Source organism: Beta vulgaris, chromosome 3 (assembly GCF_026745355.1).
Source record: "Beta vulgaris subsp. vulgaris cultivar EL10 chromosome 3, EL10.2, whole genome shotgun sequence".
Taxonomy (NCBI): domain Eukaryota; kingdom Viridiplantae; phylum Streptophyta; class Magnoliopsida; order Caryophyllales; family Amaranthaceae; genus Beta; species Beta vulgaris.
Window position 1 is genome coordinate 32,128,136 of NC_079204.1, and position 17,391 is coordinate 32,145,526.

General features: G+C 41.7%; 1 protein-coding gene across 1 annotated transcript; it reads right to left on the bottom strand.

Annotated features, from left to right (window-relative positions):
• Positions 1–4,414: 4,414 nt before the first annotated feature.
• LOC130590792 (uncharacterized) lies at positions 4,415–16,425 on the bottom strand. Its single transcript, XM_057393349.1, has 12 exons — positions 15,317–16,425; positions 14,218–15,229; positions 13,648–14,080; positions 13,434–13,564; positions 12,794–13,351; positions 11,809–12,033; positions 9,640–9,824; positions 9,322–9,412; positions 8,327–8,386; positions 7,998–8,245; positions 6,493–6,559; positions 4,415–4,645 (listed from the first exon to the last, which is right to left on the bottom strand). The coding sequence occupies exons 1-12, from the start codon at positions 16,423–16,425 to the stop codon at positions 4,415–4,417; spliced, it is 4,350 nt and encodes a 1,449-aa protein (XP_057249332.1).
• Between the last annotated feature and the right edge of the window lie 966 nt (positions 16,426–17,391).

Consider the following 17,391-nt stretch of genomic DNA (forward strand, 5'->3'; position numbering starts at 1 on the left):
GCTCGTAGGCCATTGACTGGTATTGAGGTTTTTGATCAAGTTAAGGGTATTGAAACGATATTCGACAAAGGAGCGGGTGATGGTGGTAAGGGACTTTAGAAAAAGGAGTCTATTATGTGGAAACTTCCATATTGGAAAGATCTAAAGATTAGACATTGTCTCGACGTCATGCACATAGAGAAAAATGTATGTGACGCAATTCTGGGGACACTTATCAATATTCCATATAAGACAAAGGATAGCAAAGGAGTGCGATTGTACCTGGAAAGTGAGGGGCTTCGACCAGAGCTATGGGCTCAAAAGAGGGACACTACGAAAAGAAAGAAAAAAGTGAAAGTGTCTGGCAAAGGAAAAGGAAAGGGAAAAAAAAGAGGAAATTCAAGAAGGGTCGGCTACAAGAATTAAAGGAAAAGGAAAGAAAAAGGTGAGTGCTGATGATAGGAGCTATTTGCCTCCGGCTTGCTACACTCTATCTAGAGCTGAGAAACGGCTTTTTTGCAAGTCTCTGTACAACATTAAGGCTTCATCAGGGTACTCATCGAACATGAAAAGATTTGTTACCTTAGACGGTGAGTTGAAGCTATCGAGTATGAAGTCTCACGATTGTCATGTAATGATGAAAGTATTCTTACCGATTGCAATTTGAGGGATATTGCTGAAACACGCGAGACATACCATAATAAAGTTGTGTTCTTTTTTCAATACTATATGTAGCAAAATGTTACAATCGTCGAAGCTTGATGCTCTCCAGGCTGGCGTGATAGAGACTGTGCAAGTTTAAGATGTATTTCCCACCTTTTTTTCGACATTATGGTCCATTTGGTTGTACATGTAGTTCGAGAGATTAAGCTATGTGGTCCGGTGTTTTGAGGTGGTGCTATCCCTTTGAGAGACATATGGGCACTTTGAAAGATAAAGTAAGGAATCCAGCGCAACTAGAAGGAAGTATTATTTAGGGGATTGTGAGTGAAGAGGTCGGTAATTTTGTGGCCGAGTTCTTAAGTAATGTTGATCCTATTGGACTTCCTACATCTCGACACGAGGGCAGACTCGAGGGTAAAGGTACACTTAGCTCCAAAATATTTGTACCTCCTATTGAAATGTGGATACAAGCACACTTATTTGTATTGCAGCATATGGTACAGTTCCATCCCTACTTGGATGAGCATATGGAGGAGTTGCGTGATCAGAATCCAGGAAAAGGGGCTAGAGCATTGATGCAGTTGCATAATAAGACGTTTATTGATTGGTTTCATAACCAGTTAATGCGTAAAGTAGATTCCACTGTTTCAAAAACTCTTAAGTGGCTAGCATTTGGTCCTCGAGAAGTTGTGCACTCCTATGAGGGTTATGATGTTAATGGATATACGTTTTGGACAGATCGTCAAGATGAAAAATTGAGATATTTGCAGAATAGTGGCATTTCAGTAGAGGCATCATCTACACAGTATGCAAGTGCCAAAGACAAGTCTCCTATTAATGCACATTGATATACTATGGGCGGGTTCAAATATTTGGGAGCTTGACTACTCTGGTTTCACGGTCTGCTTATTTGAATCAAGTGGGTTGATTATAATTGGCACTACATAAGAAAAGATGACCCTTGTGGATCTACTCTTGTAGATCTCGGTCGGTTGCGCTAGAAGTTAAGCAAGTATTCTATGTAACTGACCCTTCTGATAACAAGTGGTCAATTGTTGTCCCGGGAAAAAGAAGTATTCTTGAAGTTGGTGATGTTGAGGATGAGGAGGAGTATGATACTTTTGAAGACACGCTGCCTTTCACCATTCCCAACGCCGATGTCACTGATGTGGAGTTAGCAACAAATTACATGCGTGCAGATCATGGGGAAGGGATAATGGTTGAAACTTCATTGGAAGGTGGCAAAAGGCTCGACTTCTCAATTTCAAATTCCGGATTTTGGCTTTTGAAGGTCAGTTGACTTAATTTCTCACTTTTAGTTTCATGTAATGTCATGTTTTGTTCTTATTAGTATCTATATATGTATTGCAATCAACGAAAACAGCTTCACATGTATTGAAACCCACTTTGTGTAAGTGGATGTCATTTTGGATCGATTTTGGCTTTTCAAGATCAAATTCTTTAATTTATTGCTTTTAGCCGCATGTAATGTCATGTTTAGTTCTTATTAGTATCTATATATGTATTGCAGCCAACTAAACTAGCTTCATATGTATTGAACCCACTTTCGGTAAGTGGATGTCATTTTGGGCCGATTTCGGCTTTTCAAGATCAAATTCTTTAATTTATTGCTTTTAGTTTCATGTAATATCATGTTTAGTTCTAATTATTGTCTATATATGTATTGCAATCAACTAAACTAGCTTCACATGTATTGAAACCCACTTTGGGTAAGTGGATGTCATTTTGGACCGATTTTGGCTTTTCAAGATCAGATTTTTTAATTTATCGCTTTTAGTCGCATGTAATGTCATGTTTAGCTCTTATTAGTATCTATATATGTATTGGAATCAACTAACCTAGCTTCATATGTATTGAAACCCACTTTGCGTAAGTGGATGTCATTTTGAGCCGATTTCGGCTTTTCAAGATCAAATTCTTTAATTTATCGCTTTTAGTTTAATGTAATGTCATGTTTAGTTTTTATTATTATGTATATATGTATTGCAATCAACTAAACTAGCTTCACATGTATTGAAACCGACTTTGGGTAAGTGGATGTCAATTTGGGTCGATTTTGGCTTCTTAAGCTTAAATTCTTTAATTTATCGCTTTTAGTCGCATGTAATGTCATGGCTAGTTCTTGTGGCAGAGCAGTAGGTGAGTGAGGGGGAGTGTGGCAGGGAAGGGGGGCAGTAGGCAGTGGCAGAAACGTTTTCACTTCAAAAGCCTTCAAGCAAGCAAAATTCAAGTTCATTTGATCAGATCACTTTGACCACCAATCACTTAAGCAAATTGTCAGAAATAGCAGCCATACATAACTCGCACATTTTGAAAAGAAACTCACCAGGGTGTCACTCCTCTCAATTTTCGTGGCGAGCATAAAGTGTGCCTGATCGCTCACCAAATCAACCATAATATCCCATCCCTCTCACACTCTCATGTGTTTAGAAAAGGTAAAATATCGCTCATGCTAATCAAGTCGACTCGAATAACAAACTTAAACTTCAACTTTGGCACATTGACTCTGTATCATTCCAATAAACATTCAAACAAGTTCTCAAAAGGTCTTTCTAAGGGTTGTGATTGGTCTCGGGTAAAGGTACGTGAATTATTTGGGGAATGTGGTGGAAAAGCCCAGAATAGGGAAGCAAATAGCACTAGTAGAACTAGGTGTGGTAAAAACAACTTCCATGGCCTCAATCACATACCCAAAATAATGACCAACTTTAGATTTTTCGAACCAACCAACGATTGTCTCCTTGATAGTTTTCTAGAAAAATGTTTTGTTTTGATTTTTCTCTTTTTCTTTTCATGAATCGTGATTTCTACAAACTTTTCATGTGTTATTTTCTATTTTTGTTTGTTTTTTTCTCTTCTTTCACTTCACTTCATGTCAACATGGACATATTATTTTCCAATCAACCCACAAAATCAACCACACAATATATTACTAACCTAAAAAATGCTCCCCCAAGCTAGGCTTGGGAAAATAAACATTGAAAAGGATCAAGGCATGTAATGTGGCTTAATATAGATCCAAAAAGTCATTAGGCTCAGCGGGGCTAGGAAGGAAAAATGATTCTTTTAATAACTCTGGGGCTAAAAATCAAAACAATTGAACGCCTCTAACACAACACATGTCCAAAGTCATCAGAAATCGACGAGTACAATGCCAAAGTCAAGATAAGAATGATATGAGAAACTAACACACAAGGACAGTTAGGACGTAAATATACATTTGAAGGCTAGAATGAATCCTAACAATGTCGCCAGTTCAAGCATGCAGTTAAGGTAGGTGCTTTATCATCAAAATCTACTGAAGACCAAGGCAATCAAAGATCACATCACAACATCCCAATCACAAATGCCCGACTGTCCAGTATAATGAGTTAAAGCATTTTTCAAGGCAAAGTTCGAGGCGCAGGGAAACAATTAAACTATTCTATTCATGTTCAACTCGTATTTTTAGTATTTTTTCAGCAATATTGCAATTTTTTTTGTTGTTTTTGTTTTTATGGAAAAAAACAATTAACTAACTTATCTAGCCTAAGCACACAGTAAAACTAATCTATCTAAAAAGCAGTAACAGGAAGAGTAGTACATACAGAAGTCCTCCCCCAAGCTGAACGTGGCAATGACTGCATTGCGAAAAGGGGAAAGAGGGACATGGATATCAGTCATCCATGTGAGTATCCTCACCATCGTCATCTCCATCAGACTCACCGCCGCCGCCTTGGCTACAGGAGCCCGGCTGGCTGTAGCTCGGGTTCTAAGTGTACCAAGAAGGGTGTGCATCATGCTCAACAATGCGATGAAGGCGGCAGTTCTCGTCGTACATCGAATACAGAGCCAGGTGCTGATCATTGGCCAATGTATCGACCTGCTGACTGAGATTCTGAAGAAGTACACCATTGGCATCAACCTGCTGGCTGATGCCCTGGATGGTCGTCGGGTTGGCCGTAATGCTAGTCTCCATCCGCTGGAGCATGCTCATCATCTCCTAAAAATCAAAAGAAGGAGGAACATGAGAATATGGGGGAGGGGGAGCATCAGAAGTGGAGGTAATATCCACAAGATGCGGTAGACGACGATGGTAGGTACGCTCAGGTGTCGGGGGACGAGGGGTAGGAAAGTCAGAACCTGCAATGGGAAGGTGGTAATGTGGTTGGCCAGGTTTGATTTTTGCTAAAGGGTTGGGCAGTTCGACGGAGGGACTTCCGTTAACGTGCCACTGATAGGTATCCCCACTCCGATCCAACCAGTGAAGGCGAGTGAGGTAGGTGTAGTCAAGTAAGGTAGGTCCTAAGGCCAGATGGTAATGAGTCTCATCGAAATCAGGAATGGCCCGAGCAAACAGAGTAACCAACCCCCCATTCATGACGGGGAGAGAGGCTAACGAGCCATTAGCGCGCCGCTTAGGATAGGTGGTGGCGATTCGCTCCATTTGGAGCGCAACATGATGAGGGATATTATAGTGAAAGCGGCGCGGAGTGCCTCGGTACATATAACTACCTATCATATAAAGCTCATCCCCCCCGAATGAGTTGACCTTCCACCCGCCCAAACAAAGTCTTTGACATAAAGCAAACCCAAATTTCAAAGATGGGTTGGTGGATGTACCTAGCATGACAATGTTGAAGGGTGAAATCAGTTTCGTCCCCTATAAGAGCATAGTAAATATCACGGTGATGATAGTCAGGGAGATGCCCAATCTCCCCCCGATTGAGCACACGGAGTATGTGAGCAAACTCCGGGAGAGTGAGGGTGAAGTCCTGATTAAGGAGCTTATAGGACACATGAGAGATCGGTCCCGTGCGAGGGTGGGTCACATGTAGACTACTGTAAAACTCATATACAAGCACCGGGTATGTGATAACATGAACGGAAAAAAATGGTTCCATACCAATTATCTTCATAAAGTCTTTAAATTCAGAGGAAATTCCCATTTCACTTAAAAACTTGATGTCAAGAAAAGTGGTAGGACTTACCTCGCTCCCCTTGAGGGGCTGAAATCGTTCCCGTTGTTCCTCAGTGGAAAAGATGACATCTGGAAAGGTGTCGTCTCGGGGGAGGACTGGTGGTGGTGGTGGTGGTTATGAGCCGGTTGCATTTTTTCGCCGCCTTGTGAACATGGTGCTTGAATGTGCAAGAGTTGGAAGCTTCTACTCACTCTTTAATGAAGGAAGAGAGGAAAAAGCTTGGACCACTCAACCTCACTTTAATGGAGGAAAGGATGAAGAAGAAGATGGAGGTGAGAGATAGAGTGGAAGAAAAGTGAAGTGAGAGATGAGTAGGAAGTGATGAGGGAGAAAAATTTGTGACAGTTTGAAGATGTGAGTGAGAGTCTTCAATGGTGGAAGGAGAGTTTGGGGAAGAAGATGGGAGAAATTGGGGGTTAGGGTTTGGAGGCGAGACAGAGTGTGAGAGAAAGTGAGTGAAAAGAAGGGAAAAAACCCCTTTAATTTCGTCAGTTGGCCCCCGAGCCCGATCGGGCGTCTTTTTTTGTTCTGGAAATTTACAATTCTGTTGCGGGCCTGGTCGGGCGAAGTCTCTCGACCCGATCGGGCGTCTGTCAGTTGTGTTATTCCCAAACCTGGTTTGGTTACGGACCCGATCGGGCGTCCATTGCCGGATGAGATCGGGAGTCATCATTTTTTTTGTCTTCCCAGGTCTGGTTGCGGTCCCGATCGGGCATACCCTGCTTTTCTTCATACTTGTCGCTGTTGAGTTTGACGGAGGTCCGCCCGATCGGGCGTCCTGGCCTGATGGCATCGGGCGTTCGCCGTTTCCATGAATTGCAGATTTTTTTTTTGTTGCGAGCCCGATTGGGCGGGACCGCCCGATGACCTCAGGCTTTGCTCCAGTAAGCAATGCCGCGAATTTTTGCATGAACTTCTCCAGTTGGTCACCAATCCTGCACACAAGTAGCCTTAAAACGGGTATCAGTACCTTCCCACTCTCTCACCAAACTACAAAAATTAGGAAAAAAAAAACTACGAAAGAAAAGGAAAGAAATCGGGTTGCCTCCCAATCAACGCTGGTTTATAAAGGTCTCACACGACCATAATGCTTCATCCCTCAAGCAGAAGGGGATGGGGGTTGAAGGTATAACTCCTCCACAGATCCAACATGGATTCCCGTATAGTACAACTTCAGACGTTGGCCATTAACTTTGAACTTCTCACCTATTGCATTCATCACCTCAATAGACCAAACTTGTTAGTGTTAGTGACATAAAAGGGGCCAGACCACCTAGACTTCAGCTTACCAGGAAAAAGCTTTAGTCTAGAGTTGTACAATAAAACCTTGTCACCAATAGAGAACTCCCTGCTCAAAATTTTCTTATCATGCCATCTCTTAGTGCGCTCTTTGTAGAGACGCGAACTATGATAGGCATTCAGTCTAAGTTCATCAAGCTCATTGATTTGCAATAGGCGTTTTTCTCCTGCTAATTTAGCATCAAGGTTCAACTCTTTAACAGCCCAAAAAGCCTTATACTCTAGTTCGACAGGTAGGTGGCATGCTTTTCCATAGACTAGTCGATAAGGGGTGGTACAAATAGGGGTCTTAAACGCAGTTCTATAAGTCCATAATGTGTCATCTAACTTATCACTCCAATCTTTCTAGATTTAGCTACCACTTTCTCCAAATAGTCTTTATTTCACGGTTAGACACTTTACTTGCCACTTGTCTGAGGATGGTATGCAGGCCAGTCTTATGGTAGACACCATACCTTTTGAGTAGCGCCTCAAAGGTTTTTTTGTGAAAGTGGGATCCACCATCACTAATGACAACCCTTGATACCCCAAACCGTGGAAATATAATCTTTTTGAACATTTTCATGAAAACCTTAGAGTCATTGGTTGGTGATGCAATAGCTTCTACCCACTTAGATACATGGTCAACAGCAACAAGTATGAAATTGTTGCTTGAGGAAGACGGAAAAGGACCCATAAAATCAATACCCCACACATCAAATAGTTCAACTTCCAGGATGGGGGTTTGGGCATCTCATGTCTACGGGAAATATTTCTGTTCGTTGGCATGCATCACAAGACATTAACAAAAGTACTAGCATCATGATAGAGTCGGCCAATAAAAACCAGATTGAAGTACCTTAGCAATTGTTTTGGAGGGCCCAGCATGGCCTCCACATGGAAGGGAGTGAGAGTAATTCAGAATTTCATGCACCTCCTACTCTGCGATACATCGCTTATAGATGGTGTCAGCACAAAACCTGTACAGAAAGGTCATCCCAAAAGTACTTTGGCATCATGGAGAAATTTTCTTCCTCTTGGTAACTCATCTGGAGGGGTTTGTCCACTCACACAAAAGTAGCGAAGTCCGCATACCATAGGGTAATAGAAGTGACTGCCAGGAGCTTATCATCAGGAAAGGGGTCATCAATGGGTAGGCCTTCTTCCAAATCCTCATACTGCAATCGGGACAAGTGGTCAGCCACTACATTTTCTGCACCTTTTTTATCTTTAATGTCCAAGTCGAATTCTTGGAGCAGCAAAATCCACCGAATGAGTCGAGGCTTTGCCTCCGTTTTTGCTAGGAGGTACTTCAATGCAGCATGATCGGTGTAGACAATGACCTTAGACCGCAGAATAGGTCCTGAACTTGTCAGTGCATAGACCACAGCTAGAAGCTATTTCTCCGTGGTGGCATAGTTAACTTGAGCTTCATCTAGTGTCTTCCTAGCATAGTAGATGGCATGAAGGATGTTGTCTTTCCTCTGACCAAGGAAAGATCCCACAGCATAATCGCTAGCATCACACATAATCTCAAACGGGAGGGTCCAATCTGGAGATCGGATGATAGGAGCAGTATTCAGAGCTTGCTTGATCCTGTTAAAAGACACAAGACACTCATCAGTAAACAGGAACGGGGCATCCTTGAGGAGCAACTGAGTAAGTGGTTTAGCAATTTTAGAGAAGTCTTGATAAAGCGGCGATAAAATCCCGCATGACCAAGAAAACCTCGAACCCCTTACATTCACAGGAGGGGGTAATTGCTCAATCACTTGAATTTTTGCTTTTATCCACCTGGATGCCTCGTTCAGAAATAATATGACCAAGTACCACTCCTTCAGTAACCATGAAGTGGCACTTCTCCCAGTTCAATACAAGGTGGACATCTCACATCTTTTCAGTACTTTAGCTAGATTCAGCAAACATGCATCAAAATCAATGCCATACACACTAAAGTCATCCATAAATACTTCCATGATGGACTCAATAAACTCAGAAAATATGGCCATCATACAACGTTGGAAGGTAGCGGGGGCATTACATAGGCCAAAGGGCATCCTTCGATAAGCAAAGGTACCATAAGGACATGTAAATGTGGTCTTCTCCTGGTCCTCTGGGTGGATAGGAATTTGGAAGAAACCAGAATAGCCATCTAGATAACAAAAATGAGAATAACAAGCTAGACGTTCCAACATCTGATCAATGAAGGGAAGGGGAAAATGGTCTTTTTTAGTGGCAACATTTAATTTCCTATAATCAATGCACATACGCCACCCAGTATCTACTCTTGTAGCAATTAGTTCATTTTATCATTTTTAACTACATTAGTACCGCCCTTTTTAGGAACCACTTGAATTGGACTCAGCCACTTAGAATCAGAAATAGGATAGATGATCCCAGCATCAAGCAATTTCATAACCTCTTTTTTGACAGCTTCTTGCATATTGGGGTTCAAATGACGCTGACCTTGTATACTAGGACGATGATCATCCTCGAGATGAATTTTATGCCTGCAAAAGTTAGGGCTTATGCCTTTCAAATCATCAATATTATATCCAATGGCCTTTTTATGTTGTCGCAAAACAGATAAAAGTTGGGACATTTGACCATCCTTTAGTGGAGCACTAACAATCACAGGGCAATTTTTAGATTATCTAGAAAAGCATATCGCAGAGAAGGGGGAAGGGGTTTCAGTTCAGGTTTTTTTACCTCTACCGGTTGAGTAGCACATACTAACCGTTCGTCCTCATGAGTGGTAATACCGTCAAGCTCTACACAGGTAAAAGCTGCTTCCCAATCATCCATGTCACTATTCCGGAGACTATCATCACCCGTGGAATATGTAAAACAAAGCAAAGCCTCCAAAGTATCCCGCAGAAGGGATTTAGGCATGTCATCATTAACCAACACATCAATGACAATCTATTTTATAACAGGCTTCCTCTAGCATGGGACTTTTTAAATTTATGACAGCTCCAGCAGTATGAAGGAACGGTCTCCCTAAAATGATTGGGATTTGAGTATCCTCTTCCATGTCAAGCACAACAAAATCCACAGGAATATAAAATTTACCTACCCTCACAGGCACGTCCTCTAAGATACCTAGGGGGTATTTAACAGAACGGTCGGCCATTTGAAGAGTAATGTTGGTACATTTTAAATCTCCCATGTCAAGCTTTTTGCAAACAGTCAGGGGCATGACACTAACACTAGCACCTAAATCACATAAGGCTTTGTCAATAAAGATGGTTCCAATATTACAAGGGATGGAGAGTCTCCCCAGATCTTTCAATTTAGGAGGGGATTGATTTTGCAAAAGAGCACTACATTCTTCAGTAAAGGCAACAGTTTCTACTACATTAAAGGCTCTCTTCCTAGTCAAAATTTCCTTCAAAAATTTAGCATATGCAGGTACTTCAGTAATAAGTTTAGTAAATGGGACAGTTACCTGAAGATTCTTTACTACCTCCATAAACTTACCAAGTTGGTGATCCAGCTTATTCTTTGATAGACGAGTGGGGAATGGTACCTTTATCTCAGGAGTGGTAGATGAATTTTTGTCAGGTACTATCTGCTTCTCTGCATTTGTGTTGGTAGTAGCCTCAGGAGCTGGCGAAGTTTAAGTGACGTCTGCATTTTTTTCTGGCTCAACCGGACTATCCTTAGACATTGGGGGACCATCATAATGTGTTCCACTCCTGAGATTGATGGCATTGGCAGTGTCCCTTGGTTGCATTGATTGTGAAGGTAAGGTCCCAGGTGGCCTACTAGCAGAAGAATTAGCCAATTGAGCTAGTTGAGTCTCCAACATCTTGTTATGCGCGCCCAAATTTTCCAGTTGAGCTTTTGTGTCAGCTTGAAAAGCATTGAACGCTTTCTGCATATGGAACATCATATTCTTCAACCCTATAATGGTTGGGTCAGTAGTAGAAGCAGGTTGTTGAGGTGCTTGATTTTGCTGAAAACCAGGTGGAGCTTGTTGTGGAGGTTGGTATTGCTGACCTTGTTGTTGAGGCACATATGGTTGTTGAGGCGGAGGGTTCAACACATTAGTACTCCTATATGAAAGATTTAGATGGTGTCTTAACCCAGGATTACAGGTGTTGGAATATGGGTTGAACTGGTTCCTTGGTTGTGACTGGAAAGCATTAACTGCCTCACAATTATTCCCAAGCGCAGGACACTCTTGAGAGTTGTTCCCATATATTCCACAAGCATCACATAGGTGAACATTATATATGTAGAAGCACTAACCATCGCGTTAACACTCATGTGGGGGGAATCATTACCTAACTTCAAGGAAAAAATCTTTTGAGTTAGAGCAGCTAGTTGCCCAGACAATAAGGAAATGGCTTCAACATCATGTTTACCTCCCTTTTTTTGAAGAGGAACGAATAGTAGATGCTTGATTAGATGCTAGCTTCTCCAAAAGTTCATACCCTTCCTCAATCGCTTTATCCATGAAGAACCCACCGGATGCTCCATCAATTACCCGTCGTGTATCTGCATCAACTCTAGTGTAGAAAATCTGACACAAATACGACTGGTCTAGACCATGATGAGGACATAGACGCTGCAGATCCTTAAACCACTCCCAATCTTCATATAGAGACTCACCAGGATCTTGGATGAAAGTAACTATGGCATGTCCCATATCGGCAGTCTTCTGGGAAGGGTACCACTTGATAAGAAAAATCTTGGAATGTCCTGGCCAGGTGGTGATTGTGGAAGGCAGCTTATTATACCAGAATAAAGCTTTATCGCGCAGAGAGAAACCAAATAGAAAGAGTTTCATCTCATCAGGAGTAACACCAGCTTGTTTCTGAGTAGCACAACACTGTAAGCATCTCTGCAGGTACTGATTTGGGTCTTCAGATGGTAACCCAACGAACTGATTGTTGTGTACCATATTCAGAACATGAGACTTGATCTCAAAATTTGTAGCAGCAATAGTGGGCATCCGTACCCCAGTAGGCACATTATTAGGAGATGGTTGTGCGTAGTCTCTGAAGGTTCGAGTAACATTCTCACCCATGTTGAGAGTAATAGGTGAAGTGGGGGATTCTTGGTGCGGGGAAGATGGTGGAGAAGGTATCTTCTGGGAGGGTGTTCCTGCAGACAGCTTAGCTTGCTTAGTTTTTGATGTATTTAATCTTCTAAGATCATAACAAGTGCGGAAGTTGTGTAATTAAAGTAGTTATGTTCGAACAATCAAAGAAACAAGAACTAGGATAGTACTTAGTTTATTCAATGATACAGGCACAACCACCACAAGGAATAAAACTAAGGTTTTGAATGTATAAAGGCAAAGCCACCAACACTCAAGAGGATTTGTATAAACACTCAATGTTTAAACTCACGCCAATATTATTAAAATTCTCTGTTAAATTTCAAACTACATACACCTTATTTATACTAGTTTAACATACTAATCCTTATAAGAAACATAAATAAAACCCTAATAGGCTTAGGACAAGTCCCCAAGTCCTATACTCTCTAGACTCCTTGAATCATGTAAAAATCCATCGTTTTAAGAACGTAGGCAAAAGCATGATTCCTAAGACAAGTAGAACTAGGAAAGCAATAAAGATATGAGTTCTAACAGAACTAGAACTCTCATGACCTGTGCTATGATCTGTGCCATATCACACGCCACCTAGGTTGGTTAGCAAGCATGCTACCCTCTTTGTAGTCATCCCCATGAAGAGTCCTCCATGTACATCAATTGAGCTAAGGTATATTGACACATTCTTGTTTACAAGAGCTAGTAAACTTGCATCCACTACTCCTGTATCATCCTCCTCTTCTTTAGAAACAATTGACCTCAATTGAGCCATATCATCATCATGGACATATGGAGCTAAATCCCCCACATTCATAGTGGCACTTACATTGTAGTCTCCAGGTAAGTCAAGCTTGAAGGCATTGTCATTAACCTTCTCTAAAATCTTGAAAGGACCATCTGAGCGTGGCATAAGCTTATTCTTTCTAAGGCATGGGAACCTTTCCTTCCTTAAGTGCAACCAAACCAAATCACCAACCTTAAACATTTGTTGTACTCGATTCTTGTTAGCTAGTTGTTGATATTTGGTGTTCACTTTCTCAATTCTGGCCTTGACTTGTGCATGAAGCTTTAGCATGGCTTGCGCCTTTTCCTTAGCATCCACATGATAAACTTCATCACTAGGGAAGGGAATAAGGTCAATAGGCACCCTAGGGTTCGAACCATAGACAACCTCAAATGGAGAGCATCTTGTGGCATAAGTAGGTGGCCTATTGTAAGCAAACTCAGCATATGCAAGCTTCACATCCCAATCCTTGGTACTCTTACTTACCAACCCTCTAAGTAAGGCGCCTAAAGTTCTATTAGTCACTTTAGTTTGGCCATCAGTTTGTGGATGATGTGAAGTACTAAAGCATAACTTTGTACCAAGGAGCTTCCATAGTGTCTTCCCAAAGTAGCTCATAAACTTAGTATCCCAAAGGAACACAATGTAGTCGAATGACCTCCTTGCAATACAAATCAGCTACCTTTGAAGCATCATCAGTTTTGTGACAAGGGACAAAGTGTGCCATCTTAGAAAACCTATCAATGACCACCATGATCGAATCCTTGCCCCTTTGTGTTCTAGGCAATCCCACAATGAAATCCATAGCCACATCTTCCCAAGGACCATTAGGAATAGGTAGAGGAGTATACAAAACTTGGTGAAAAGTGCTTTTGGCTTTTTGACATGTAGCACACCTTGAGATAACCCCTTGAACATCACCTTGCATCTTTGGCCAATAAAAATGCTCTTGTAGAATAGCCAAAGTCTTTTCATGCCAAAGTGACCAGCTAAACCCCCACCACGAGCCTCCCTTACCAAAAGCTCATGAATAGAACAAGTAGGGATGCATAGTCTTTCCCCTTTGAAACTAAAGCCATCATGGAGCACATAAGAACCATGTGATCCCTTGGAGCACGCGCCTAAGATCTCCCTAAACTTCTCATCTTCCTTGTAGTACTCCTTCACCAATTCAAACCCAAGGAGTCTTGAACTCAACACTCCAAGTAAAGAGTGCCTTCTAGATAAAGCATCTGCCACCACATTAGCCTTGCCTTCCTTGTACTTAGAAGAGAAGTTAAAAGATTGTAAAAACTCAACCCATTTAGCATGTCTAGGGTTTAACTTTTGCTGTCCATGTATATACTTCAACGCCTCATGATCAGAATGAAGCACAAAATGACTTGCACGAAGATAGTGACTCCAATGATCAAGTGCTCGAACTATTGCATAGAATATGTAATAGGGCGTTTCTTTTCTATTAGCACAGCTCCAATCCTAACACCACTAGCATCACATTCTACTTCAAATGGTTGACTGAAATCTGGAAGTGCAAGGATAGGTGTGTTGCACGACAAGTCTTTAATAGTGTCGAAAGCTTGTTGGGCTGCCTTGGTCCATATGAACTTGCCTTGCTTGATACACTCGGTCATAGGGGCTACAATGCTGCTGAAATTTCGCACAAACCTTCTATAGAAAGAGGCTAGACCATGGAAGGAACGTACCTCAGAAATAGTAGAAGGAATAGGCCAACTCTTGATTGCGTCTACCTTAGATGGATCAACTGAAACGCCATCTTTAGAGACAATGTAGCCCAAGAATGTGACACTAGGAACTAGAAAATAGCACTTATCAAGCTTCCCATAGAGCTTGTGTTGGCGCAATACCTTAAATACCTCCTTCAAGTGAGTCAAATGTTCAACCACACTCCTACTATAGACAAGTATATCATCAAGGTAAACCACCACACACCTGCCTAAGAAGGGCTTTAACACCTCATTCATCAACCTCATGAAAGTGCTAGGTGCATTAGTAAGTCCAAATGGCATAACAAGCCACTCATATAGCCCCATCTTGGTCTTGAAGGCTGTTTTCCACCCGTCTCCTTCTCTCATTCTGATTTGATGGTAACCACTCCTCAAATCAATTTTAGAAAAAATAGTAGAACCATGTAATTCATCAAGTAAGTCATCCAACCTAGAGATAGGAAAACGATACTTAATGGTGATGTTGTTAACTGCCCTACTATCAATGCACATGCGCCAAGTACCATCTTTCTTGGGTACTAACAAAGCAGGAACGGCACATGGACTCATGCTTTCACGTACATATCCCCTAGCCATTAACTCTTCAATTTGCTTTTGTAATTCTTGTGTCTCTTGGGGATTGCATCTATAAGCAGCTATGTTAGGTAAGGAAGCACCTGGAATTAGGTCGATTTGATGCTCAATACCTCGAATAGGTGGCAATCCTGGAGGCAAGTCTTGAGGGAACACATCACTGTACTCATCAAGGACACTTTAAAGGTGTTTAGGAACCTTGTACTCATGCTGCTCCCCTTCTACCTCACGTACCATTAGAAGGTACCCATCATTTTCTTCCTCCAAATCCCTCTCAATCTCTTTAGCACTTACTAACAATGAGCCTTTCTTTGGAGGTGTGGAAGTCAAAGGCTTCAAGGCTGTCCTCTTACCTCCCACAGTAGCAATGCATACATTGGTACGTCCATCATACTTCACATGTCGATCATATTGCCATGGTCGTCCCAAAAGAATGTGGCAAGCATCCATGTTGCATACATCACATAAAACTTCATCTTTAAACTTACCAATTTCGAACAAAATTAAGGCTTGCTTTGTCACCTTGATGGCATTATCATCACTGAGCAAATTGAATTTGTAGGGGCGTGGATGGTTTGAAGTAGGCCATTGTAGTTTATCAACAAGATTGGTAGACACTACATTAGCACAACTACCATTGTCAATGATCAAATCACATACCCTTTGCTTGACCAAACAACGAGTGAAGAAGATCTTGTCCCTTTGAGTGTGATCCAAAGGGGCTGGTTGTGTGTGGAGCATACGCCTCACAATGAGTTGTTGTCCCTCATACACTAGCTCCTCTTCTGAGTCTATCTCATATGTTACCTCTTCATCATGTTCCTTGTCCCCCTCATGCTCCTCTTCTTCGAAGCTTCGCTTAGCAGAGTCAGCATCAATATCTTGGATGTCCCTTAATGGCATCACTCTATTATTAGGGCAATCCTTTAAGATGTGTCCATAGCCTTTACACTTGAAGCATATGCGCCTCTCTTCAGTGGCTAAAGGTGTAGAAGACTTCCCATTATCCCCCTTAAAGTTGTCGAATCTAGTAGGGGTAGTGTAGCTACTTCCTTCCTCTCTCTTGGCGCCACTTTGCTTATCTCCTTGCTTCACAAAAGGCTTAAAGGTGGAGGCTTTCTTGGCCTTAACATACTTCTCAGCCCTCATAGCCACTTGTACCACCTCTTCAAAACTCCAATAGGGTTGTAGGTCAACCTTCTTGGCTAACTTCTTGTCCAAACCAGCAATGAAACGAGCAATTTTATGCTCGGCTTTCTCATCCACATCACATAGCATGTTTATCCTCTCAAACTCCACCACATATTCCTCCACACTTAGAGAATGTTGTTGCAAAACTTGAAGCTTTCTAAACATATCTTATGTGAAATCAAAAGGGAGGAAGCGCTTCTTCATTCTAGTCTTCGATTTCTCCCATGAACGTAGGCTAGGTTTACCATCTTTGCGCCTCTTCTTCCTCAAATTTTCATACCATAGGCTAGCATAACCTGTAAGCTTTAGGATAGCTACCTTAAACCTCTTAGCATCATCATAGTCTTTATAATCAAAGACTCTTTCCATTCTTTGCAGCCATTCAAGGAACTTCCCTGGTTTCATCGCGCCATCGAAATTCGGGAGATCGAGCCTTAATCCTCCGATCATCATCTCTTGGTGGTTGTCTATGCCTTGGATGGTTCACCTCCTCATCAGAACTAGCTTCATGGTTGCTAGTATGTGCACTCCTAACAAGACTAGGAGAGTTATTGCGCCTATGTCCATGCATGCCTTGTTGCATCATGCGCATTAATTCATCCATGCGTGTGGTTAGGTCTTCAAGTTGCCTATCCCTACGCAAGTTTTGGGTTTGCTCAAAGGTTAGCCCCCTAGGGACTCTCCCTTCTCCACCCTCTCTTCCCCCTTGGTCGTTGTCCATGCCTTAGCCAATCAAAATTTGGCTTGGACGACCCTAACTTGCGCTTCAAGTAGTTGCAATAATGTGTGTTTGATTTGTGTTCTTGGATGTTTTTGTGGATCTTGGATGCTTTTCTTTCACCAATCAATACTAATAATATAGTACTTTTATGAAACTTTGTGAAAAATCAAAAATCTTGAAAAAAAATTGGATCTTTAAGGGTTTCTTGAAGATCTATTATTGCCCCTTAGAGGAAAAAAATTTGGATCCCTCCAACGGATGTCACCAAAGCTCTTGATACCAGATGATGTATTTTAATCTTCTAATATCAAATAACAAGTCCGGAAGTTGTGTAATCAAAGTAGGTTCGAACAATTAAAAAAACAAGAACTAGGATAGTACTTAGTTTATTCAATGCTACAGGCACAACC

Excerpts from the sequence above, each read along its gene's own strand:
- LOC130590792 (XM_057393349.1), bottom strand. The coding sequence starts at position 16,425 with ATGTTTAGAAAGCTTCAAGTTTTGCAACAACATTCTCTAAGTGTGGAG. Across the intron at positions 12,034-12,793 it reads ACTTACCTGGAGACTACAAT|CAAGCTAAGCTGTCTGCAGG; the intron begins GTAAGTGCCACT and ends TCAAAAACTAAG. Across the intron at positions 6,560-7,997 it reads GTCACTTCTATTACCCTATG|GATTGGTGACCAACTGGAGA; the intron begins GTATGCGGACTT and ends ACTTGTGTGCAG.